Source organism: Balaenoptera musculus, chromosome 3, assembly GCF_009873245.2.
Source record: "Balaenoptera musculus isolate JJ_BM4_2016_0621 chromosome 3, mBalMus1.pri.v3, whole genome shotgun sequence".
NCBI classification, from domain to species: domain Eukaryota; kingdom Metazoa; phylum Chordata; class Mammalia; order Artiodactyla; family Balaenopteridae; genus Balaenoptera; species Balaenoptera musculus.
This window is the reverse complement of record NC_045787.1, coordinates 111,347,289-111,372,436: the sequence shown is the minus strand read 5'-3', so window position 1 is coordinate 111,372,436 and position 25,148 is coordinate 111,347,289. Positions and strand designations below refer to the sequence as shown.

General features: G+C 44.2%; 1 protein-coding gene and 1 pseudogene across 3 annotated transcripts in view; one reads left to right on the top strand and one right to left on the bottom strand.

The window, feature by feature from the left end:
• The window catches only part of PCBD2 (pterin-4 alpha-carbinolamine dehydratase 2), a 48,182-nt gene extending 24,779 nt beyond the window's left edge, over positions 1–23,403 (bottom strand). The window contains exons 1-2 of one of the 3 annotated variants that reach the window (XM_036849369.1): positions 22,885–23,403; positions 19,984–20,115 (exon numbers count right to left, since the gene is read on the bottom strand). In XM_036849369.1, coding sequence (XP_036705264.1) covers positions 19,984–20,115; positions 22,885–22,968 — 216 coding nt within the window. In that variant the 5' untranslated portion in view covers positions 22,969–23,403. Of the gene's footprint in view, positions 1–5,307; positions 5,409–10,524; positions 10,580–19,983; positions 20,116–22,884 lie in introns of those variants that run through there. The other 2 variants (XM_036849370.1, XM_036849371.1) reach the window with 2 other exon arrangements.
• Positions 6,802–7,224, top strand: LOC118891941 (annotated as a pseudogene).
• Positions 23,404–25,148: the final 1,745 nt, after the last annotated feature.

Here is a 25,148-nt window from a genome sequence, read left to right as displayed (position 1 = left end):
CTGCAATGGAAGGCTGAGGAGAAAAAAGAATCAAGGTCGGCAAAACAAGTTACCAATTTCTTATGTTTCTGCTTTCCATACAGGATCTGAAAACAAAACCTTCAGCATATTTGGAAGACTCAGAATCTCCCTAACAGTCTGCTTCTGAAAGTATGGAATGTACACATTTACCAACCACCTTCCTGGTCTCTAAGCCCTGGGACACACCCCCTGACCTTTAAGGAGCTTACAGCGCGGTAGGAGAGGGCAGATAATCAGCCATGAAGACCTGGCAAGAAGTAAAGGAGGTAGAGAGGAAACAAGCAAGAGAGGCTGTGTGAGCAAGTGGTGCTGGGCATATCCATCTTCTATTTTCACCCCTCTTTTCCACAGATGCAATAGCAAGCCAGATTCACCAGTAGAGCACCTAATTTCCCACAGGAGCTAAATTTATCCTAGGTACACGAATAAAGAAGAGATGTGTAATTCACCAAAAACATATTTTAGAAGGTTCCAAATTGGTCAGTAAGGTATTTTCTTATACTGTTAAGTGACTGATTACACCTGGTAACACTAAGTGTATATAATTTTAGCTTCACTCCTAATCGCTTTTTCCATCACCACAACCTTTTCAGCATAATAATTCTTGGCCACCATTCCACTTCCTTCGTGAGGCTCAGGCTCAAAGAAGCTTACGAACTTCCCTCCAGAAAGATTACCGACAGAGTGGGAAGTGCCCCACACTGAGCTCCAACTTAAAATGGGCATGCCCACTCAGGGTTAGGGACCCTGTGCTGAGGTGCATGTGCCCCACCCTCAGTGCCAACACTTAGGATTCTCTCACTCAGGAGCAAGATTATTGCTAAGGCAATTACAACTACTGATCACGAAAGAGATGCTGCTATTTCTTAATTGGTTTATATTTGTTTACATGTCTTAAAAACAGATGTCCAGAAGGTTAAACTTATACTTTAATTCAGTTCTGGACTGTGAGCTAAGTTTTCACAAATACAAAGAAATATGTTGTTACCGGTTTCTTTTTAAGGACCCATGTTCTAATGGGAGGACACTGAAGAAATTCATCATTGAATTCTTATTTGTAGGAGCAGATTCTCTGTAACCTGTAAATTATTTTGATTTACGGTGAATCCTTATTGTATTCATAAATGCTGAAGAGCTGGTGAACAACATGATATAATGACACCCCAAAATAATTTTATAACTGCAGGTGTGCAAATCATAACATGTGGGAGATGACTCAAAGGATAATGGGGAATAAAACAGTTTAGGAAGGGTCACATAAAGAAGGGAAAGGAGCGAGGGCACGTACCGCAACTTTCCAAGATGTCTTTAAAACCAAACTACTCGTTTAGAGGCAGAGGCAGTGGAGCAGTCAGGCATGGGCAGCAGAGTCAACAGTTACGTTTAAACAAGCAAAGGCAAAATGCTCCATAATTTACAACAACCCAATCACACTGCTCATTCTTTTGAGGTTAAATGCTACTGACATAAGCTACACCTGAATCCAATCAGTGCAGAGACGTTGAGAAGATTCACACGAAAGGACTAAATTTGTCACAAATGGGTTGGTTTCCGATCTTAATGTAGCCAAGTTGCTTTACTCTGACCTCTATTGAACAAATCAACTTAATGGGCACTAGGAGTGCTATAAAACTTAACAATGGAGTGATTTTTAACTTTTAAAATATAGTTATGAAGCAAAATGTTGGATAGCTTCTACAATACTGGAAATCAAATTAAATCTAGATTTTTTTAACAGTCTTGACAGATATAATCCTAGTTACCATGTAAATTTATGGTAAGCTGCTGTGATATTAGCCACAGGTGCTACTTTTAATATATGAGCCGCATCTGGCTGGGAATAGAATTTCTCAGAGGACTGAAAATGACCTCACTATCAGACAATGGAAGGGAAAAATCAAGACCACTGTGGCATATAAAAAGCTGAAGATGTGGTCCACAACTAAATATTTCACATAAAATTCATTTTAACTCTGCAGTTGTAGGTTAAAAGATATTATGCTTTCAATATTTAAGAGGCGTAGATATACTTCAACCAAACAGCCAAAAGATTAAGAATGTAAGTCAGTTATGAATACCCTGGCTACGTATATAATACTAGTTTTCCATCCTTTGATCAATGTCGGGAAAAATGATGCACTAAGACTTGAAAAGAAAATTCTTTCATGGTTCCCAAGCACAAAACATGATTAGATACCACCAAGCATACCAAACCAAGATGTAACAATTACTGATCTCTAAGCAGCAACTCTCCAGCGCCTGGCCAACATCACTGGTTGGGTTTTTAAAGTTCTTTGGAGCCATTCATCACGCCCAAGAAAACATTCTCATGAGGTGAAATTTTTAAAAAGTCATTACAAGTAGTCACCATTCTAAGTCTGAGAACCAGCAATATCACCACAGACAAATACAAAGAGAAAAACACAAGTTTCTCTTACCTACCCAATTCAAAAATAAAAAGAAGAATATGTATAAAATATACGATTGTTTCCTTTTAAGAAACCCTTTCTGAACCACTCAAAACCCATCATTTGCTAGAGAACTGGCAAGTGTGGAAATGTGATAGAGGATTTACAAAGATTGAATTTCCTATGAAATAACTCTTCCCAAATTAAACAAGCCTTCATTATCTGAAAAAAATCTCTAAAAGAGAAATATTTCTATGAAAATATTCCCTACACCATTGCCCTAAGCTGTGAGAATGGTAGCTACAAAGCCCTATAACATAACATTTTCCTTCTGACCTTCTCAAGTAACTTGAAGGGCTTGATTTTTTAGCTTCAACAGATCAATTCAATCTAGATGATGATTTCTATTTACTTTAACAAGTAATTGGATCTATGCCTGATCTCAATGGGCATCAAGATCCTGAGTGTCTTTAGCAAGAAGAACCTGGTATGATTCCCTGATACTTTTGTGATCAATGGACGGCATTTATATGGAGCATTTAGAAAAGGTAGGCTCACAGAGTCTCATCTGTGGTTAGTTATGATAGAAAGGCACTGGTTAAATTAAATATGGCCTTTCCTTTCAGTGGAATACTCTATACATCCCACCATTAAAAATCATGAAGTAAAATACTTTACTGACAGGGAAAAATGGTCACCATACATAAAGTGAGAAAAAGCAACTGAGCAAAAAAGCATCTACAATATGACTCCAAATATATATACAAACATATGTACATACATACATACTCACAAAATACACATTCACACATACTGCTTTTTAAGTGGGCAGAAGGTATATTTTTCTTCTTTGTACTTTTCTGTGTCTTCCTAATTATAAAACATACTATGCAGTCAGAAAAAAAAAATGTATTTATTAACAAGCTAAACAGACCACACAAACGAAACAGGGTGCTATCATTCCCGTAAGAGAGAGAGGCCTGGCTGATCTCTGTGGGGTATGAGTAATCCATAAACGTTAAACCCTTCTATTTAAAGCTTGCAGTTTTAAACAAATAGGAAGATGGAAGAGACTCATTCTCAAGCTTACACAACAGAATCACAGTTTAAGACATTTAGAATTACAATGGCCCTCTCTTCTACACACCTGTATCCACAACTGTATGGTCAGTGGCTCAGAAAGCTGGGGTCTCTCAGTGCAGAAGTTCATCTTCTCTACACCGAGTTCTAATTTGCCAAGTTAAGTTTTTAGCTGCTCTTTGCAGACCTTTTATCTGGAAGAGACTTCCCCCTCCAGGTAGAAGTTGACCTCCAATCTGTAACTGACTTAGGACAAATAACTGATCAATCAAGTATTATAAACTAATGCTTTCAGGGCAGGGCATGGGAACCATGTAGCAATTTACAGGTCAAGTTCCTATCAGTAGCTGGCTATCCTTTTCTTCAAAATATGCAAAGAACACATTGCCTCTTTTAAGCCCTCCAAAATAAACACTGTTTCCTAAATAGAACAAAGAAACAGACTCAATTTTGAACAGCAGAGTTGTTCATTCAAAGGTCTAGGACATTCCTAAATAGAACAGCAATCCATATCCTGAATTACCCCACAACCCTTCAAAATAGAGACTTGGGTTAGAGAAGGGCTGTGGCCTTAGAGTAAGTGGGAAGCCTGGCCTTGGAAGGACGGCGCCTCACTGCTTCATCTGTACGTTTGAGCAGGTTCCTTCTTACCATTAGTAACCTGGGCTTCCTAATACCCAACCCTGCAAGGCTGCTGGAAAGCTTCAATGAAACCACCTACATTATTTCCCAGGTCACCCAACAATGAGCTACTAACGCCTGGAAAACACTCATTAGTTCATAAAATACTTTGTGACTCTCCAAACTGTCAGAAAGAAAACTGACTTGGCTGCATTTCTGGTAAATAATGCAACATTAAAGAGTTACCTGTATTACAGGTATGACCTTAAAAACCTGTATTACAGAGTGACCTTAAGGCAACATTTTTACATCAAAAACTTTTTAAATAATTCCTTAAAAAATGTATCAAATAAACTTTTAAAACTTTTCTATCTGGAACGCCACCAAGTTATCATTTAAAAAAAAAGAAAGAAAAGAAAAGAAAAAGAAAAGAAAATCAGCCAAGAGGGCTGGACCAGTGGTCCCAGAAAAGGAAAGGAATCTGACATTAAAAGAACTGTCGTGAAACAAAATGAGTGCCTAATGGGTAACAGGTAGAAGGCCTGCAGCAGCGTGATGCTCTGTGGAGTCCTGGCAGAACCCGCCGCGGTCCCTCAGGACACCGAGATTTACAAAAGACTGGGTGTGGGTGGTCGAAGCTGTGGAGCCACAATACCGAGTAAGTGCCAACCTCAGCCTCTCCTTGTTGGAGGTGATTTACTAGCGATGCCACAAGTGGCCCATTTCTTTCTCCGACACTTCAAAACTGCCTGCAGAACAGAGGCACAATCAATGCTGTTCTTCTGGGAAGGGTGCCACGGCCCTAAAGATCATCCCATCATACATAACAACTTAGCAGCCAAGTAAGTTGGTCACTGTTAGGAAACATCTGTGTTTAAGGAGTAAGGAAACAAGAGAGAGGAGAAGTCCCTGGTGAGAAAGGGTTTTAGGTAGTGACCTGTAGGAGACAAAAGCGCTATGCTCCCCTGGGGCTAAGGGCGCTGACTAGGATCACCTATGTGAGCCCAATCAAGGGGCTTCGTGTATTCAAATTACCTAGGTAACACTGGGAGGGCACTGTAGGAGAGGTACACAAGCACAACCCAAGTCTTCGCCCTCAAGGCACTTATATGTTAGATGCAGAGAGACAAAAGTAAGTAGTCACATTCCTCTGTTGCATGATTTAAGCTGCACTTACATCCTAATTCCGCCACTGGTTCACTGTCAACTTCACCACTGGGCCTCAATAGCCTCATCCGTCCTAGCGCTAATGTTCACAGGTTTAATATCAAAACAAGGCTGAAAGAAAACCACAAACAAATAGGATAATGCAAGGGCTGAATTACAAACAGAAAGAACAGACAAGAGACTAATGTCTGTGGCTACAAAGATCTATGTAAGGCACATGAGCTCCACTTCCTCTCCAGTCCGCCCTGCACCCCCATCCCACACAAACCATCCTTCCTATGGCCACTGATGACCTCCATGTTGCTTAATGCGTGATCACCTTTTGGTACTCATCTTACTTGGAGTGTCAGCAGAACTGATTCCTCTCTCCCTTTTTTGAAAAAATTTATTTATTTAATTTGTTTATTTTTGGCTGCACTGGATTTTCATTGCTGTGCACGGGCTTTCTCTAGTTGCAGCGAGCGGGGGCTACCCTTTCGTTGCAGAGTGCAGGCTTCTCATTGCAGTGGCTTCTCTTGTTGCAGAGCACAGGCTCTAGGCTCGCAGGCTTCAGTAGTTGTGGCACGCGGGCTCAGTAGTTGTGGCTCATGGGCTCTAGAGCACAGGCTAAGTAGTTGTGGCGCATGGGCTTAGTTGTTCCGTGGCATGTGGGATCTTCCCAGACCAGGGCTCGAACCCGTGTCCCCTGCATTGGGAGGCAGATTCTTAACCACCGCGCCACCAGGGAAGCCCCCTCTCTCCCTTTTAAAACATCATCTTCTTCTGGATTCTGTGTACAACACTGGCCTGATTTTCTTCCTATTTCACTATAAAGTCTTTCTCAGTCTTCTGCCAACACTTCCTCGTCTATCCAACCCCTAAATGGACTGAGTTCTGAGCCCTCTTCTCTTCTCACACTATAATTTCTGCCTGGGTAACCTCATCTATTACATTGGCTTGGTTCCATACACACCTATGTCTCCCCAATTATCTACAACCCAGACACAAAACTACCTTCTTAGGGTTGACACTGGGATGTCTCATAGCAACGCACACGTAACAATATCCATACCAGAAACCTTGATCCCTGCACACCAATCCTGTTCCTTTCCCACACCTCCCCAGCTCAGTAAATGTCCCTTCCAACCACCCAGTTCCTCAGGTCCTAAACCTGGAAGTCATACTTAACACTCCCTGCTCTTCTTCCTCACCACCCATCACCACTCCTCCCTTGTAGAGAAACTTGGGTTTTCTCTTGATATTTTTATTCCCTGTAAGTGTTATGTGTGGCATCATTGGTTCCTGCTCATATAAACTACTAAAAGCAGCTCCAACCTCTATACCTCTCTGCTTCCCCTCTGTCACTATCCAGTCCAGAATCTCCTGCTGTGTCCACCTAGTGATGATGTCTCACCTGGATGAATGCAACAGCCTCCTTACTATTCTCCTCATGTGATTTTTTGCCCCCTCCCACCTCCACTTCATCCTCTAAGTCCTCAAACAGCCTGCCCACTTCCCATAACACCATGGCCTCACCCCTCCTGTCCTCTTCCTGTCACCTTTCTGGGCCGCCATATTGGTGCATGTGAATGTCCTGGCTGATGCTCTCAAGAACATCAATGAGGCCAAAGAGATGCAAACACCAGCTTCTTACTAGACTGTGCTCCAAAGTCATCGTCCAGTTTCTAACAGTAATAACGAAGAATGGTTACACTGGCGAATTTGAAATCACTGATGACCACAGAGCTGGGAAAACTGTTGTGAACCTCATGGGCAGGTTAAACAAGTGTGGAGTGATCAGTCCCAGATTTGATGGGCAACTCAAAGATCTAAAAAAATGGCAGATTGCCCATTTGGTTTCATTATACTGACAACCTCAGCTGGCATCATGGACAGAGAAGCAGCAAAACAAAACACAGGAAAGAAAATCCCAGGATTCTTTTCCTAGGGATGTAGTACACACGTGCAAATGAAATGCCTCAATGGACAAAGGAAATAAAAGAAAAAGAAAATGCATCAGCTGATCAGTTCCTTAGAGAGGCCTTCCCTGACAGCTCTCCTCCAGCTGCACTCGGTTTTCCCACGTTCTCTCTCTCAGCTGTCTCTTCTGCTGCAGAGGCAGTATCCACACTGGCAAGTGGAAGGGGTTGCCTGGATCAAATCCCAGCTCCACTGTGGGGCCCTGGGCAAGTCACTTAATCTAAACTTCGGTACCCTTATCTGTAAAATGAGGTAAATATCCTCTTCAAGACACGGTTTTGTGAGGATTAAATGAATAAATACATGTAAAGTCCTTACAACATAGTGCCTGGCTCAAAGTTGGAGTGTTCATTAAGCATTAGCTATTAGGATGTTTCTTCATGGCACTTACCGTAACTGGCAATTATATATGCATTATTTTCTTTGCTTACGCTCTCCCTCCCCTACTATACTATAAGTGTTGGCTCCAGTTCCAGTATGGCCACTAATGTTTTTGCCCCCCTGTCCTTGGCTTCCCCACTTCTTCAGTGAAAGGGACGACTAGCTGACCTCTCAGGTACCTTACAGTTCTAATCTCTAACAGACTAAAGAGGCCTCTTACAGAGAAGTAATGAGAGGTAAGGTTAGAGACTGTGGGCAGCTTTGAAAACCTCTGAGAAGATGATGTCTTGTAAGACATAATAGAAAGGAACTGGGATTTTCTGAGCAGAGACCAACTTGGTCACAATAAAACAGCATGCAGGCCAACGAAGGCAGAGAGGGCCTAGAAGTAAAAAGCCATGAGGAAGCTCCTGCCGGAGCGCTAGGGGGAGGAGCGGTGCACCCAGACCAAGCACAGTCCCTGACCAGTTCCTGGTGACTGATCACCAAGATAATTCTTCAGTTTCACGTCTGGGTGCTTGAGAGAATGGTGGTCCTGCTGAGACAAACAAACAAGTTTCTTTTAGGAAACTTTCTTGTAGGAAAGACAGAAAGACAAGAGTTTGCTTTCAGATACCTTAAAGCTGAGGCAATGCTGAACGAGGGAGAGAGCACCACAAGGACCCTCCATGACAATCTTTAGCCCAGCTCACTGAACCAATCTTAGGGCCCTCACTTCCCCCACACATTACAAATAAGATGTGCCCTCTTTCTCCCTGTCCCTGACCACCTGCTGACCCCTCCCCTGTAGCTCCTTCCTTCAAAAAAACCTATCAGACCTATCAAAACTCCCCCTCTCCAGGCAGACTTCCTGGATTGCACCTTTCAGCTTCTTAGTATCTCAGATTTTAGTGCCCAGTTAGCATGACAATTTTAAAAATCAACTATCAGGACTTCCCTGGTGGTCCAGCGGGTAAGACTCTGTGCTCTCAATTCAGGGGGCCCGGGTTTGATCCCTGGTCAGGGAACTAGATCCCGCATGCATGCCACAACTAAGAAGTCCGCATGCCACAAGTAAAGATCCCGCATGCCGCAACTAAGACCCAGCACAACCGAAATAAATAAATAAATAGATAAATATTTTTAAAAATCAACTATCAATATCTTATACAAGGCAGATGCTCCACCTCCCCAACAAAACTGGGAATTCTTCTGGGCGGGAACGGAATCAGTTGCTTCTTTTGCGTCTTCCTCCTTCCACGCCTTGGGCCCAGAGCAGTGCCAGCCCCTCAGTGGTTGCTGGCTCAAGAACCTCACTACGCTCTCTGATCCTGACAGAGCCAGGCCCTCTGGCTCTCAGTGGGGAGACCACGTGGCTCCCAGCCCAGCCCCTACTGGGTCTGCTCCAGGCACCTGGTGCATGTCCATGGCCAGTGCTGCAGTGGCGAGGACAGGGCATTTGAAGTCAGTTTGATGAATGATATGGTAGAAGGCCACAATCCTGCCTTACTGGCTGAGAGCACAGGAGCAAACTGATTCATTAGTGGCATTTGCTGTTTTGATAAGACTGATTTTAACGATACAATTAAATGACATCTGATCAACAGTGATACCCAGGTTGCTCCCGCACAAGCACAGCTTTGTTTGTCCTAGCTGGTGAACAGCCCCTTTCTCAGGGAAGTATTGTCAAACCCATCTAAGGCAGAAAAGAAATCCAACAAGCAGTCCTTGGAAAACAAGATATCTCCCAGAAGAAATCAAAAAATAAACAAAAACACCTTTCTATATCACAGTAGGATCTAAAAATGTTGCTGTGGGAATCAGAGATGAGTCTGGCGCCTACTAACTGTGACATGACCCCGTGTGACCACAGCAAGTCCATGATCACAGTCTGGTTCAGTGTCCTTCTGTAAAATTCAGAGGACTAATTTTAGTGAATTAGTTAGAATGGCCCATTCCAGCCTGGATCAGAAGGGCAATATGATGGTAAATTATCTGCAAAACAGGGAAGAGGATGCATTGCTTCGTTTTGTTTAAAAGGATGTAGAGAAAAGAGCAACACACAGAGAGCTCAGAGCCAGGGTGAACTCTGGTAGGCCACGTGCCTCCTGAGGTGAGAAAGCCACTGGTCACCACCTGGCCACAGAAACGTGAGTGCAGCGTTGTAGCTGCTGCTCGGAAGAGCTGATAAAGAGTTGATAAAGCCTCTTCATCAGGCAACCAAGGTCCGTATTTCAAAACAGCTGAATGCAAGTTTCTATGTCATGGCCCTAATGCACCAAAACTCTATTGACAAAACTCTTGCTGTGCAAACCTAAACACTATTGATAATGGCTGTACTGAAACAATGGAGTGGCATACCAAAGAAAAACAGAAACAGAACAGAAAACAAGACCAAAATACTTTTAAGTGATTACTTAAGGTCTCCTTAAATTATTTTCCGTAATTATCGAGCCAGCAGTCCATTGTTATTAATTCATATTCAGCCTATTTAAGCGGTACCAGCAACGCAGGCTGAAAACAAATGCCTCAGTAATTTCCTAACTTTTGAGTGTTATTTTCTTGTCAGTTAAATTTAAAGCAGCCCATTTGTGACCACATTATACCAAGTTAATCTCATCTAAAGTGCTTCACAAACCCTAACAGCTACACTAAGGTTTTATACTAATGAAAGCAATTTACATAAATGAAATTTATGTCAATGCATTTCATGACAAATTTTTTATTTTATAATAATTATAGTACTTATATGATAACATCTGTTGATAGTCACAGTCTAAACCTGGCAAAGATTTAAATCCACAACATTTTCCATGCATCATGTACATTATCTGTGAAAAGCAATAAAAAAAAGTAATGAATGCATTAATCATACCAATATCATCTGCAAAGCATAAATCTGAAATACCTTTCACGTCAGCTCAAACTGCTTTTTATTTTTTACACACCTGATTTTACGCCATCTGTAAAAGGGCAAGACAAAGACTTTTGAGGAAATTATATTTCTTGGCTGTTTGACTTTTACAAAATACTCAGGCGAAGTTGTGTAAACAGAAGGTTTACTATACTACTAAGAAAAAACGATGCAGTTAAAAGTCCATTTTTATTAAAGGATGGTGTAATGACCACAGCATTTTCACATTGCAGTGTGGTGTCATATTTGCATTTTTTACACCTGTTTTACATTTCCCCTCATCTATCTATCACATGTGTTTTTACAAATACACATCAGCTCTAAACCTCTTCTATGACATAAACAGCAGAAGCAAGACTCCAAATGATAACATTTTAGGCTCTAATTTCCCTACCCTGGTGGATACCAAACCAACGTCCCAGCCACCACCTGACAACATCAGCATGTCCTGCCCGGGGCTCCCCGGTACTCCAGGAATAACTTCAGAGTGAAAACCAACATGAATACACCACGCAGATATTCTTACTAGCTTCCCAAATTTCAGGTAAAGTTTACTAAAAGGTAGCGTCTCTACTCTCTACACCAATGACAACTGTGAACACTTTCTCAGGTTTCTAGTTGGCTAAAAAAGCCCATCAGTGGGCACATGTTAAGAGCAAGCAACTGGTGTGATAATCAGACAAGTTTTCACTTTCCCTGGCTCCCAGACACACAGATAATAGCCTAAACTTTAAAAGCAAAATGACACTTTCTAACCTATATGATGCCAAAGCCTTAGGAACACCCTCACTGAGAGTGTTTCTTTACCCTCACCAGGCAGTGAATATCCACTTTCAAGAGCGCTCAGATGTGACATTTATATTACTGAATTACTGACTCATAACTTAATGAACAATAAAAACTGAACTAATTCGTTCACAAGGAGAGTACCTGAGACCTCCACCCATGTCCTGCAAGGATCGTTAAGATTTTCATTAACAGTTGTCTGTCTTCTGGTATCAACAAGCCTTTGACTTCACGAAGTGTTTCAGAATGTTAACCATAAGCCTATTATCAAATTCCTCAATAAAACATCTTTACAAAGTAAGTCAGCAACAGTAACTTTCAACTGCTCTACAGCAGGAGCTCCAGGCACAGGAATAGAAACCATTTTACAAACCCCAAACTCACATATGGTGGGTGTTACTGCTGCTAGACACACAGAACCCCACTCCTCCACCGTCGTCACCACCGCCGAGGCCATTCAGAAGCCCTCTCCCTACTCCAGCGCCAGAAATCTTTTAACAGCAGCAGTTACATTAACCAAAATGTGCTGAACAAGACATAGCACAAATAGAGCTTGGACCCTGCCCTGTGAGAGATACTCAACTTGGACAAGCTATTAGACTGAACCATGTAAAAGAGCCATTTTTGTAGGTCAAATCTGGCTGAATATCAGCCAGTTCATAAGATTCCATCTAACAAAATCGAATACCCTGCAGGCAGGCCCCCCTAATAAAGCACAGACAAGGTACAGGAGCTCCTCCTGGAATGCAGAGAATTACAGTTCTTTCTCACAAAGCTCAGTCCCTCTCTCATGAATCAAACCTGCTCTCCATTACCAAGTGGAAACTCCTTATCTCCTCCACCCAGAACTCTTCATTCACCCAGAAGGTACCAAACTAGGTCAGCTGCCCCACCCCCACTCTTACCTATTCCTGATACTAAGTTTGTTTCTGCGCTGAACAGGGGTGGTCCAGTATCCAAGAATGAGAGACTGGGGACAGCCTTCCCAGGGGGCTGTGATGCCGCCTGGCCCACCTGGGCTCCTGCCCTGGAGGGCTCCACCTGCTGGCATCTGGAGTAGCTGTTGCCTGGGTTCAAACCCTCATCTTCTAAACCTGCTTCCAAAGCATAAAATTTCCTCTGATTTTTTTTTTTTTTTTTTTAATTTTTGGCTGCTTTGGGTCTTCGTTGCTGCCCACAGGCTTTCTCTAGTTGCGGCGAGTGGGGGCTACTCTTTGTTGCGGTGCGCGGGCTTCTCACTGCAGTGGCTTCTCTTGTTGCAGATCACGGGCTCTAGGCACGTGGGCTTCAGTAGTTGTGGCTTGCAGGCTCAGTAGTTGTGGCTCGCGGGCTCTAGAGTGCAGGCTCAGCAGTCGTGGCACAAGGGCTTAGTTGCTCCACGGCATGTGGGATCTTCCCAGACCAGGGCTCGAACCCGTGTCCCCTGCATTGGCAGGCGGATTCTTAACCACTGCGTCACCAGGGAAACCCATTTCCTCTGATTTTGTAAGCTTCCCACTTGTCCCCACATGACAATGCCTAACAAAATGTATCTTTATGAAAGGCTCACACCCACATTTCTAACTGACATTTTGTTCTTTCAACACTATCACCCTGCAGTTGCCAAACACCTAAGAATACGTTTACATGTCACTCAGAGACCTCTCCCTCCTTATGTCTACATGAACAGAAGAAAAGCAAAACTCCTTTACAAATGCCAACCCCACCCTAAGTCCAAGTACTCCGAGTGTCGCAACTTCCTGCCTCGGCCCTGGCACTGCCATGCTCGGAATACTCACGGAGTCTCACCATTACCTTTGCACCGCCACTGAGGAAAGACAGTGGGCTAACAGCAACCAAAACCCACGGCCACTTCATCCACCTACGCCATTAGGATCCCTCGGGAATTTTCACATTTATATTCGCTAAGTATTTGCGCCGATCTGAGCTATCAAATGCATGTGGACTCTTTGGAACTAACCATATCTTGGAATAAAACCTCTAAGAGGAAAAAAGTCCAAATATATTTTACTAGCTACTTCTTATGGTAAAACCTAGAATAACCCAAAGCTTTGAGAAGTAGCTTTTCCATCCAGGGTCAATGAAAAGGTTTCTAAAATGTATGGTTCAATTTCTATAGTAATAAAAGAAATGGATTCTAAAGCAAACTTATAATACTATTTCACACACGCTACATAAGCAAACCACTTAAAAACTGTAACACCCCGGACTTCCCAGGTGGTCCAATGGTTGAGATTCCGCGCTTCCACTGCAGGGGGCGCGGGTTCCATCCCTGGTCGGGGAACTAACATCCCACACGCTGCGAGGCACGGCCAAAAAAAAAAAAACAGTAACACCCAACAAGTGTAATCTTACTCCTGAAGATTTACTGTAAGTAAAAAGACAAGACTATGTAAAGAACTGGAAAATGTTCTTACCCTATTGAGCAAACAAAACAGAACATTTTTTACCTATATATTCAGCAAAGACTAAAAAAAATACATGCTAATACCCAGTGTGAAGTCTCATAGGGGAGATGGAGGTCATCAGCTCTGACCACAGCTCCCTCCAGCGTGTAAAGCTGAGGCCAGGAGAGGTGCTGTCACATGCAGCACAGTGGGCCTCCCCTAACTCCTGCTAAGGGCAGGGCTGCAGTGAGGGAGACATGGTCTTAGCAAGGCATACACACGCATGTGGAAATGCCTGCTCACAATAAAAAGTTACAGGTTCACAGGCTACAGTGGACATCTTCTCACACCCATCTGGCATACACAGGGGACGGTACCTAGAAGATAAATTTCTAGATTCGTACAATGGGTATTGTTGGACAATGGGTATTTTTTTTTTTTAATAAACTTTTTTTGTGTGTGTGTACATGGCACTACAGTTACTCTTTTATTTATTTATTTATTTACTTATGGCTGTGCTGGGTCTTCGTTTCTGTGCGAGGGCTTTCTCTAGCCGTGGTAAGTGGGGGCCACTCTTCATCGCGGTGCGCGGGCCTCTCATTATCGCGGCCTCTCTTGTTGCGGAGCACAGGCTCCAGACGCGCAGGCTCAGTAATTGTAGCTCACGGGCCCAGTTTCTCCACGGCATGTGGGATCTTCCCAGACCAGGGCTCGAACCCGTGACCCCTGCATTGGCAGGCAGATTCTCAACCACTGCGTCACCAGGGAAGCCCCGACAATGGGTATTTTAAAAGTTGATAGACATCACCCAATTGCTCTCCAAAAAGGTTATATTACTTGACACTCTGACCTCTTCACTCTCCATCTCCCACATCACGACTGCACTTCCCTCCTCACCAGCTTAGACTCCAAAGTCCAATGTTTTGACCCTCCCTTGCACACATCCTTAGTTTCCTTGCCCCCGTTCCTCCACTGTACTCATCTGGCAAAGTTCAGCCCTTGTTAACAGCTCATACAACTCAATAACAAAGAAAACAAACAACCCATTCGAAAAATGGGCTGAAGACCTAAATAGACGTTTCTCCAAAGAAGACATACAGATGGCCAACAGGCACATGAAAAGATGCTCAACATCATTACTTATTAGAGAAATGCAAATCAAAACTACAATGAGGTACCACCTCACACCAGTAAGAATGGCCACCATGAAAAAGTCTACAAATAACAAATGCTGGAGAGGGTGTGGAGAAAACGAAACCTTCCTACACTGTTAGTGGGAATGTAAATTGGTGCAGCCACTATGGAAAACAGTTTGGAGGTTGCTCAAAAAAACTAAAAATAGAGTTGCCATATGATCCAGCAATCCCACTCCTGAGCATATATCAGGACAAAACTATAATTCAGAAGGATACATGCATCCCCCGATGTTCATTGCAGCACTATTTACAACAGTCAAGACATGGAAACAACGTAAATGTCCCCTGACAGATGAATGGATAAAGAAGATGTGGTACATATCTACAATGGAATATTACTCAGCCATAAAAAAGAATGAAATAATGCCATTTGCAACAACGTGGATGGACCTAGAGATTATTATACTAAGTGAAGTAAGTCAGAAAGAGAAAGACAAATATCATATGCTATCACTTATATGTGGAATCTAAAATACAACATAAATGAACCTATCCACGAAACAGAAAGACTCAGAGACATAGAGGACAGACTTGTGGTTGCCAAGGAAGAAGGGGGTGGGGGAGGGATAGACTGGGAGTTTGTGTTTAATAGACGCAAACTATTACATAGAGAGTGGATAAACAACAAGGTCCTACTGTACAGCACAGGGATATCCTGTGATAAACCATAATAGAAAAGAATTTGAAAAAGAATATGTATGTGTGTGTGTGCGCGTGCACGCGTGTATACAGCTGAATCACCATACAGCAGAAATTAACACAACATTGTAAATCAACTATACCTCAATAAAATAAATTAAAAAAAAAAAAAAAGTTCAGCCCTTGTTAAGCCCAACCCTGCACCTACTCCAAGCCTGTGCCCAAGCAGCTGAACATGGCTGGACAAAACACACAAGATCTTCACCTTAAATGTTTGCCCATAAATCTCCAGTGACACTGAGAACTGCCCAGCAACCGACCACATTTCACAGTTCCTTCACTGTCTTAGTCTCTAAGAGGACTATTTCATGCCTTTTCCTATTTTCCCAGATCTCCAACACTCCTCCCTCCCACCCCGACTCATTCTCAACTGATGACTTCACTAAAAAAAATAGAAGCAATCAGAAGAGAAAACTACCTCTTCTTCCCAAGACAAACGTGGCAACCTACCTGCATCTGTACACATACACTCAGCCTCTTTCCTATCACAACGGATGTACCGTGCCTGCACCTCCACCTGCCCTCTTTTGCCGATCCAGGACAATTATCCCCTCTGACGGCTCTCAAACTGTTATCCCCAGCCTGAACTCTGACCTCATATCACCAACTGCCGATCCAATATTGCCACTTGGGTGACTGGTAAGTATCTCAAACCTGACATGTCCAAAACGGAATTCTTAATTCCCTACCCTGCTCTCCACTCCACTTTCCCCAGCCAAGTAAATGGTACCAGTGGCACCACCCTTTACCCTACAGCTTGAACCAAAACCTTGGGATCATTCTTGACCCTCTCCTTCCCCCACATCCAATCTAACAGCAAGTCTGGACTGTTCTATCTTTAAAATAAATGAGAAATCCTGCGTTTCTCTCCACATTTCACTGCTTCCCCCATAGTCTCTCACCATCTCTTGCCTAGCCTATCACATGGCAACCTATACATTCTGCCTGCTGCCACTCGTGCCCTTCTACCATCTGTTCACAGCAGAACAGCCAGGGTGATCTTTTTAGAACAAAAACTGAATAATGGCACTTCCCTGCCTGAAATCCTCCAAGAGCTTTCCTTCACAGAATAAAATCCAACTCCTTGCACAAGGCTCCAGTGCTCTGGCCCCTCCCTCTCTTCGGCCTCTTCTCCTTTCTGTCCGCTCCAGAAACTGGCCCCCTGGCTCTTCCTCAATCACACCAAGATCACTCCTGCTCCAGGAATTTGGTACTTGCTGTCTCTCCACCAGAAATGCTCTTCCTTCGGTCTTCACATGCTCAGCTCCCTCACATTACACAGGTCTCAGATGTTCCCTCCCCAGAGAGGCCTTTCCAGCCCCCCCCCATCTTAAATAGTGTGCTCACCCCTCTGTCACTCTCCATCCCAATATTCTACTTTATTCTCCCTCATGACTTAATCACTATGTGAAGTTATATTATTTGTTCATTTGTTTATTGTCTATCTTCTCTGATAGAAAGGGAGCTACATGAGCTTAGAATAGTGCCTGGCACAGAGAAGGTGCTTAATAAATATCTGTTAATGAATATTACTTTTACAATAAAAATTAAACTACTTTAAAAAAATTTAACTGCTTGTACAATTGCCACATTGTGAATAAACTATACATATGGAGAAAGACTAGAAGAGAATAGGTAAAAAGATGGAAGTAGTTGCAATGGGAAAATTTTTATTTACACCATCCTATTTTAATGTTTTATATCATTGCTTTATAATTTTAAAAAATACCTTTTCTGTATTGAAAAATAAATGAAAGATAAGTGAGGATCCATCAGTGCCAGAGGGTCATCACTCTAAACATTAGTTGCGCAAAAGGGAAAAGCAGCCCTGACACCTGGGAGCTGGCCTGGACTACCACCTAGGCGCTGGCCTGGACTACCACCTAGGCCTCCAAGTTGCTAGGAGCCAGCCGGGTACTCAAACCTAGGCCTCGGTGCTGAACAGCAACAGCAACATCAGACAAGGCCACTCTGTGACCATGAAGGATTAGGACAAAAATAAAACCACTCTTGTAATGATTATTGTAATCATGACAATAATGTAATGCGGAGTATCACAGATATCACTCTGCAATGATATCTCAACACAAACAAAACACGAACATTGTCCAAATCACAAAATACCAAACACCCGCCTCTCCTGGCTAATAAGTGACTGTTGCTTCTTTACCAGTTTCAGCTTTGGCCCCACTTTAGTCCATTCTCCCTCTAGGTAAGATTTATTAAAATAGTGAATCATAGAAGAGCCCATGTGCAGACAGCACCCAACCCAGAGCAAAGCTCTGATCCTTAAAGACTCCAAAATCACCAACACCAGCCCAAACCCGGTAGTAAGTCTTTCCAACACCGTCTTCCTGAGATGCCCCACAGTTCCCTATGGTGTGCACCCTTCCTCACCACAACAAGCAATAAGCCTAACTTGTTCAACTATTGGTATGTTCCTGGTGGTCTTTGGCTGGTGGGCACTGACACTTGTCATGACATCAGTTGCCACTACAGGCCATTACATGCAGAAGTCATAGGAGCCTGGCTAGAAAACCAACCCCAGGATATAATATCAGTGCTGGTTCTCTGAATACATTCCCTGACATCAGCTGATTTTCTTGTTGTCTGCCTCTTTCTCCTAAAAGGTGAGTTGGGTGGGGGGGGGGGGAAGCCAAGAAAATTAAATGTCCTGGTGAATAACGTTACAATTAATCAAGGATACCCTGCACAGCTTCCCTTCCCCCCACCATTTCCGAAAGTACCCTGAACACAAGGTTAGAGTGGGGCTGGATGACTGACTCATGGGCAGAGTCTAAGGCAACACTACTCAAGTACTTTAAGCCACATGTTCAAGCCCAATAAATTAGCCCAGGCTTAAAGAATTTTAATAAGCTTGGAAAATGCTACCTAGAGCTTATGCACAAGCTTACTGTACCAATGGGATTCCCTGCCACCAGCCACAGAGTGCTAAGCCCCTGACAAGAGCCATTGAGCATGTGGGGCAGCAGGGACAAGGAGTCGGCTTGGTCCAGGTTTCCTCAGGAGCTGGAGACACAGCAGAAGGCTGGTAGCCAGATGGATGGAGACCAGAATAGGGCATGCAGCACAGTGGAGCCAACGGCATTTACTAGGAAAACATGTCAAGGTTTCTTTGGTGGAAATCTGGTCCTCACACACCCTTCCAGAAACGAGCAAACACTGTAATCAATGTCTGCATTTATCAAATGCTTGTTTGTACCCAGAACTGTGTTATGTACAACAGACAGTTATTTAAGCCAACAGGATCTCTGCCTTCTAGATGCTGACACCTAATATAAATAAAAACAATAAATCTGTCCAGAGGATTATCAAACTAACTGAACAATCATGGAATAGTCTAAAGCACTGACCTTATATAAATGCAATGGAGTAAGAACTGATGGGAGATGACTCTCTAAACAGGGTGGGGCCCTAATGGAACAGTTCCCCTGTTAAGGCTGAATATCCAAGGCAGGGACCAGCTTTTAAGAAAAGCTTCAGGACTTCCCTGGTGGCGCAGTGGTTAAGAATCCGCCTGCCAATGCAGGGGACACGGGTTCGAGCCCTGGTCCGGAAAGATCCCATAGGCCGCGGAGTAACTAAGCCCGTGCGCCACAGCTACTGAGCCTGCGCTCTAGAGCCTGCGAGCCACAACTACTTAAGCCCACGTGCCTAGAGCCCATGCTCTGCAACAAGAGAAGCCACTGCAATGAGCAGCCCGCACACCGCAACGAAGAGTAGCCCCCGCTCACCACAACTAGAGAAAGCCCACGCGCAGCAACGAAGACCCAACGCAGCCACAAATAAATAAATAAATAAATAAATAAATTTATTAAAAAGAAAAAAGAAAGAAAGAAAAGCTTCAAGGGCTGGCTATTGGGCTTGGAGAAAATGAGCCAATCTGAGAAGAGGGTGCAGCTTGGGAGATGATTTAGAGACAGAAATGCAACTATAAGGAGAAAGAAAACTTGACAACCATCCAAGAAAAGTAGGGGAAATCAGTCAAGCAGGTGTATGTTTCTCAACCGTTTCTACTCATGTCCCCTTCTGATCAGTATAAAAAGCTCACACTCTCTGTTAATGTTATTCAAAATTTGAAAGGAAATTAAATATCCTAACCAACACCAAATCAGAGCAATAGTGGTTTCAGAATATGATTTTCCAAATCACACAAATCACCCTCTTCCCCTAGAGCTGAGAATCACCCAGTTGGGTGGTAGCAACTGTCAACAAGGAAGGAGTAACTATCACTGAATTCTTAAGGAAGAAAGGATTTGGATCTTGGATCCACAGGGCACCAGACAACCAGTAGTATTAGAAAGAGTTACAGTCTAAGGTGACAAAAATAGACCATGGCACAAGCAGGAATATGTAATAATTACCTGATTAAAATTTTTGAAAGAGAACTCTTTGTAGATGGCATCTCTCTCACTTAATTCCGACCATCCTGCTGCTTTAAGGTCAAGTATAACTCGGTTCCTCTCCTCTGCTGTCAACCAGTGAGCATCTGCTGACTATGAAAAGAACACATTTAATACCTGAAATGTAGAGGTTTGGTTAAATTCAAATAAATTTACTGCTCTTTACCTTATGTAGAGATGTGGAAAAAAGTCTTAAGGGCAACAACTTCTAACCATCTTTGATTCCTTTGTTCTCAAAATACAAAATTCTCAAAAAACAGACAAAAACAAGGCTAGCGCTGTACAGAATTAGCTGTCTCCATTGTATGTGGGTTTATCACCCCTTACATATGCCTCAAACTGTACAATTCAGCTTCTCTGGTTTATTACAGACACAGCTGAGATCAACCATTTGTCCATCTTACCAAAGATCATCACCAATGGCCAGCACTCCAGGACTTGGGAAACTGCGGCCAACACACCCACCCGAGGAAACCCTGCAAGTCCATCGGCAGAACCAGGATTGGAACCCAGGGCTCTAAACTCCTGGTCTGCTGCTCTTTGGATGGTCCCACAGCACCTTAGTAGCCTTCAGTCCTTACTCACATGAGTCTCAACTATCTGGGTTCACCATCCCCTTTCAATTGTAATGAAAACCAACCCTCAAAGAGGAAAAAACAAATGCACATTTACAGGGGATTTTGTATAATAACTTCTGGGTGTCCACAGACCCTCCGGACTACAGGTAAAAAGCCCCTGCTTTAGTGGAGTGAGTTTTCTCAGAAACACCGGTAAGACAAACTCCCTCAACTGTCTGGCCAGAGCACTGCCCAGTCGGAAGCACTTGTGCGCAACTGTCCACCTTGTTCCTACTCATCCTGGTGATGATATTCCCAAATCCGGAATTCTATTGGTTAACAGGCCCACACTTTCCATGCTATTTGTTTTTTAACTGAAAGAACTCTAAGCAGCATGTCAGACAGAAGATAAGGACATTCCAGGAGAAGTCAGAAGAGCTATGCTCTCGCCCTGGCATTAAGTGCCCACCAGTACCTCCTGCCTTCCCTATATGCAGGGTTACTATCATCTCAGATGAGGGAGGGACTGGCACCCAGAAAGACTGAACTAATGTGAGGGCTCCTTATCAAAGGGCAACCGGGGGCTGAGCTGTATCCTCTGCCATGAAACTTCAACTCATTCCCACTTCAGAAATCCTACAACCCTTTATCACGGACATCAATGCAATTAAGAAGGCAAAGTAAGTAACCTTAAAGACAACTTATTCTACAAGGAGGACGAAAGGATGCTAATGAGCCAATTTTCTAGTTTCTCTTCCTTGCTAGGCCAGCTACCCTTCCCTACAACTAACAAAAGAGAAAGTGAGAATACCTCTTAATTAAAGAAAAACATTTAAAGGCTTGTTATCAAAAACCATTTACTATTAAGAACCAATGTATCGATTAGCTTTACAATGACAGCTCTGAAAAATTTCACATAAAGACCTGCTACAGGAAATAAGCTAACATTTTTATCAAGTAAATATTTTAACTCAACTCAAACTATTTTGGAATCACTGAGTAGCTGCAAAGAAAACTATGAACCATGTTGTGGGCAATGCCGCAGTCACCCGGAGTCTGTGGAGCACACGCTGAGCTGTTTTCCTCCGCCCTCTCCACCATCCACATCCCCAGTGAGGTCAATGTGTGCTCACCACAGATGTCTGCCTAGGAACAGGGACCGTGTTCAGGACTGTGAAATGGAGGCACTTCACCTACATAACACAAATGGTCCCCTTGGGGACATACCCTCTGCAGAACCCTTTGTGGTGGACTTTTTTTTTTTCCTGTGGGAGGTGTGGGGAGAGACAGGGGAAAGCATAGGATTTGGAGAGCAACCTTGATTCGAAGCCTAGCTTTGTTACTTTCAGCTGTGGGTGCTGAATTAATCACTTAGCCTCTCACTGAGTAGCAGCGTTCTATAGTGGGGATGTTACAATATCCACCTGCCCAGATTTTTTAAAGGCTTAAAGAGATCTTAAGTGTGAAGGCACCCAGCAGGGAGCCTGGCACGTGGCAGCCACTCCAATCGCGGCTGCTCATTCATCCCTACCCAAACCCCATAATTTTACTTGATCACCAGCTCCCTAGACACAGGTATGTCTTGGGACACGCCTAGGTGACAGTAAGCACTCATCTTGCGTTCTCACCGTAAACTGCCAAATGGGCTCTGGCAAGCAATCTAAAAAATTAAATGGTGAGTTTAATGCAGTATTTTCCCACTAGGTGGTGCTGCAAGTTAAAACTTTCCCTCAAGTTAACTTACCCCCCAATATGTTAACTTCTAAAGCGGGGAAACGGACAGGACGCCCCTCGGAAGAGGAAAGAATCAATGTGAAACCAAAAAAATAATTTATTGGTAATTCCTCAAAAAAATTAACACCAAGGCAAATGAGTCAATTCAACATTCAGTGCCCCGTTCACAGCAAGCGAGCCGAGACGGAGACGGTGCCTGCTCTCACCGAGCGCACAATCTAGAGGACCCAACGCCACCTTAATCACATAAAGAGTCCCTAACCGTGAAATATTTTCACAACTACTTTTCGTATTCACTTTTTTTTTTTAACGAAAGTCGTCCTGGTTTGTTTTCCGGTTGGCAATTTCGTAGGCTACGACGAAATTCTAGGCCAAGGGAAAACTGTCAGATGCTGCGGCTACCCTTGTCTCAGACCAGCGCGTCGGGCAGGTGCCAGGTGCCCAAACGTGGCTACCCAAAGTCCGAGCCCGAAGGCCCGGCCCACTTCGGGGCCTGCCCCGGTCCCTCCGCCCCTCGGCCGGCACGCCGGGGCCTCGCCCTCCTCCCGCACCGCGAGCCCTCGGCACTCACCATGGCCGCGAGGCTCTGGCTCCTGCCCCGCACCGCCGCGAACCAACGCCGCGTCGCCCCTCGCGCCCCCAGCGCCGCAGCCATAATCTCTGGCCGAGGGCTGCCCGGCGCGCTGCCTGCCCGCCCCTGCCCGGAGTCAGGGGCCGAGCGGGCAGCTCCCAGCCACGGCCCAGGACTTCCCGCACAACCCGGCCCCGCGCCGCGCAGGCCCAGACGCGGACCTGCCCCGGAAGGCCCCCAGGTGCTTCAATGGCCGGCGACGCTGCTGGCATCTAGGCGGACGCGCGGCAGGCCCCCGGCAGGCCTCCGCAGGCCCAGATGCTGTCAGCCCCGGCTCTGCGGCCCATCCCCGTCATCCCCGCCCGGTGCCGGCTATCCCGCCTGTGCGAGAGCGGTAGGCGGCCTGGCGAGGCGATGAGGATGGACCTCCGCTTCGCTCTCCAGTGTCCGGGCCTCGGGTTGTCGCCGACCGTCTGACCGCGCTGGGCTCCCTTCTGGGCGGTGGGGCGAACAGTCTGCGCAGGCAGGGGCAGGAACAGATGAGCTGCAGAGGGGCGGGGGGTGATTGGGGACCACTCCCCTCTGCTCGCGGTTGAGTGAACCATAGTGATCCACATAAGGGCCTTATAAGGCAGGGAGCCGCCGGTTGGAAAGTGAGCTCTGCTCTGTTATTTGCCCTGGGCAAACTGGCTCATCTGTCTTTGCCTAGATAAAATAATTTGGAAAACCTAGCTCATAGTGCTCTCTAAAAGGTAGCACACGCACGGTACACAGGCACCTCGGAGATACATGTGGACAGATTTAGATAAATTTTTTTTATATATTTATTTTTCGGCAAAAGTAGTATTCTTTCTTTTTTATATTTGTATTAGTATTTCATTCTCTTATCATCATTCCTTTTTTTGCCTTTTTTTCTTTTTGAGGTGTAATTCACATACCATAAAATTCACCCTTTAAAGTGTACAATTCAGTGCTTTTTAGTATATTCACTTGTATCTTTTTTTACTAAATAGTTTAAGCAAATTAATAATACAAGCAGTTTTGCAGAGGACATAGCAATACACTCAAGAATATTTTTTTAAAACGAGTCCATTTAAGTTCAACTTAGCAGTTGCTAGCATTTGGTTTTATTTCTCATGTGGACTTGGAAAAAATAAAGCCTTTTTACCCAAAATAGTCTAAAATTCAGACTTACGGCCCAACCCATCTTCTTCGCTTTTGCCCACTTGATGAAAACTCAGCAGAGCAATCTTGCTGTAGACCTTCATCAGATGTCACTGGTCTCAAGGCATTTATCTAAGACATTCTAGTTTCCTTTGCCTGATGCCTTAGGTGGACAGAGACAAGGGTTGGAATTAGAAATTGTACTTCCAATATTTACTTTGGGTTTTTAGGATCATGAAAAATGCTATAGAAACTTGCTCATTAAAGTGAGAACTGAGAAACGAACTGGTAGTTGTGAGGTAACAAGTTGGAGACCCCTCATCATTTTCAGTAGTTTGCTTTCATCATTCTCCTTCCCTAACACCACTGTACGAGACTGTGGCATGTCAGCTCGTCATGAAAGCAGCAGCAGGATGCTAGTTAGGGCCCAGGGGAAGTGATGCCCACCAGTAGGGGCTGTGAATGCCCTGCCCTCACATGTAGGTCTCTCAGCAGGATTTAAGTCCCTTAGCAAAGATTTACTGGCCACATCCTCTGTAATGGACACTGTTGAGAAAAGCAGTCTCCTGCCCACAGTCTTTCACGTAAGAATAGGCCTTGGACCTGGAACACTTCCTCACCAAAAAAGAGCCCACACAGACTGTGCCAGGCTTATCAGCCTGTGAAGGTATCCTTCCCTGTTTCAGACTGAATGTGTGCTCCTTTGTTCTGCTTAAGCATGGATGTCAATGACCTTGGGGCACACAATGCTATGGCACTAGAGGGGTGCTCTTTAGACATAGGCTGGGGGTGAGGGACACCCATGAGCCACTCTGCACACTACTGTGACTGATCTTGCTGTCTCTAAGTGAATAAAAACACTTCCACCCAGTGCTTGACCATGTGGTTTTCCTTGGCAACTCTGATACCAAGAAGTCATGGACAGAAGTGTTTGGACTTATATCCCTGGTGGCTGGCATTGTGGTGATCCTTGCTGCCCTCCACGTAGTTGCAGTCCCCTCCTGGCATTGGTTCCTGGGACACGGTGTTCTCGACAGACATGTTTGGCTTGGGGTGGTTTAGCTGGTCTTGGACCACTTCCTTCCCCCGTCTACTTCCCT